The sequence below is a fragment of the Cervus elaphus genome, chromosome 18 (genome assembly GCF_910594005.1).
Source record: "Cervus elaphus chromosome 18, mCerEla1.1, whole genome shotgun sequence".
Lineage (NCBI taxonomy): Eukaryota > Metazoa > Chordata > Mammalia > Artiodactyla > Cervidae > Cervus > Cervus elaphus.
Window position 1 is genome coordinate 30,266,564 of NC_057832.1, and position 1,940 is coordinate 30,268,503.

Here is a 1,940-nt window from a genome sequence, read left to right on the forward strand (position 1 = left end):
CCCAAGAATGTGTCATTTGGAAAAAATGAAAAGAAAACAGTAGTAACCTAAATAAAACATTTATAATCAGATTTTGTATATAATTGAGTAATTGTGAGAACTGAATAATGTCAACATGACAGTTTTTGCTAGGATGTAATTGGAATACTTTACCACCATTCAAATCTTTGGATTTGCATTCCAACCGTTTCGAATGAAGGGCATCAGATTTAAAAAATACTCCCTCTGATTCTCTTCCTTAAGGAAGAAGTCTAGTGTAGACTCTAGATCCACTCTACTTATGACCCAGGAGTTGGCAGAGGGTCGCATTTCTCAATGCTGTATGCTTCTGTCTGCAAGACCATCTGGAGGAGGTGTGGAACACTGTCCACAAGGACAAGCTAAGATTTGTGGTAGGAAACATGATCTCTTTGTCAGTTATTCCTCATGTTATCATCATGTCAGCAGAATTTGTCACAGGGGTTACAGTAAATGGATTTCTTATAGTCATCAACTGTAATGAATTGGTCAAAAGCAGAAAGCTAACACCAGTGCAACTCCTGTTTGTATGTATAGGGATGTCTAGATTTGGTCTACAGACGGTGTTAATGCTACAAGGTTTTTTCTCAGTGTTCTTTCCACTCTTTTATAGCACACAAATTTATGGTCCACCAATGCTGTTCTTTTGGATGTTTTTCAGCTCTGTCAGTCTCTGGTTTGCCACCTGTCTCTCTTTATTTTACTGCCTCAAGGTAACAGGCTTCACCCAGTCCGCTTTTCTTTGGCTGAAAGTCAGGATCTCAAAGTTAATGCCTTGGCTGCTTCTGGGAAGCCTGCTGACCTCTGTGAACATTGCAGCCCTGTGTGTCAAGGTGGATTACCCTAGAGTTGTGGATATTGATGTCCTCGGGAATGCCACAGCTAAGAGGACTAAGCTCAAGACAAAGCAAATTAATGAAGTTCTTCTCGTCAACTTGGCATTAACATTTCCTCTGACCATATTTGTAATATGCACTGTTATATTATTCATTTCTCTCTACAAGCACACTCATCGGATGCAAAATGGACCTCTTGGTTTTAGAAACACCAGGATTGAAGCCCATATTAATGCATTAAGAACAGTGATAACATTCTTTTGCTTCTTTATTTCTTACTTTGGTGCCTTCATGGCAAATATGACATTCAGTATTCCTTATGGAAGTCATTGCTTCTTTGTGGTGAAGGATATTATGGCAGCATATCCCTCTGGCCATTCGGTTATAATGATCTGGAGTAATTCTAAGTTCCAGCAACCAATCAGGAGACTTCTCTGCCTCAGAAGGAGTCAATGAAGAGGAGGATCAATGTAAAATATTTTGTACTTCCTTATCATGGATTCAATGGACTTGTGTTTTATTTTTGTTTACTTATGTGTTTTGTGTGTTCTCTCTCTCTCTCCACTGAAAGCACTGATTTTAATGTTGGATGAATGTCTTTTTTTCTAGGGCCTGTGTACTTAAAAAATATTATGACAGTAACATATAAATAACTAGTATTTACTTGCATTGGAGTACCAGTTCTGTTAGAAATTAAAAAAAAATACTAAGTTTTCATTTCACTGACCAAAGTAATTCTGTTACCTGTCTTCTGGTTTATATAATCAACATCACATTGATTTAGTCTAAGACTTGGAACAATATAATAATTTGGCTATTTGATTACACATAGCTATTTTCCAAAGAGTATAACTTATAATAATTATACTAATTTATGCTACTTATAATAATAATAATTTAGTATAATTATTTTAAGATGCAAATTATATGTTGAAAGTGTATGTATGTCAGGGCAATGTACTTAGATACACAGGTTAATGTCTTATTTTGCTAGATATACAGATTAAAGACTTATTTTGCTAGATATACTTTTGAATTTAGTTACTAGCTCAGGTTGGTAAATGATAAGGTCAAATAGAGCTGGCA

The 1,940-nt window shown here is 35.8% G+C and overlaps 1 protein-coding gene across 1 annotated transcript; it reads left to right on the forward strand.

Annotated features, from left to right (window-relative positions):
* The first annotated feature begins 401 nt into the window (after window positions 1-401).
* Window positions 402-1,310, forward strand: LOC122674808 (taste receptor type 2 member 7-like). The gene has a single exon (XM_043873369.1). The coding sequence runs from the start codon at window positions 402-404 to the stop codon at window positions 1,308-1,310; it is 909 nt and encodes a 302-aa protein (XP_043729304.1).
* Window positions 1,311-1,940: the final 630 nt, after the last annotated feature.

Excerpts from the sequence above, each read along its gene's own strand:
- LOC122674808 (XM_043873369.1), top strand. The coding sequence starts at position 402 with ATGATCTCTTTGTCAGTTATTCCTCATGTTATCATCATGTCAGCAGAA.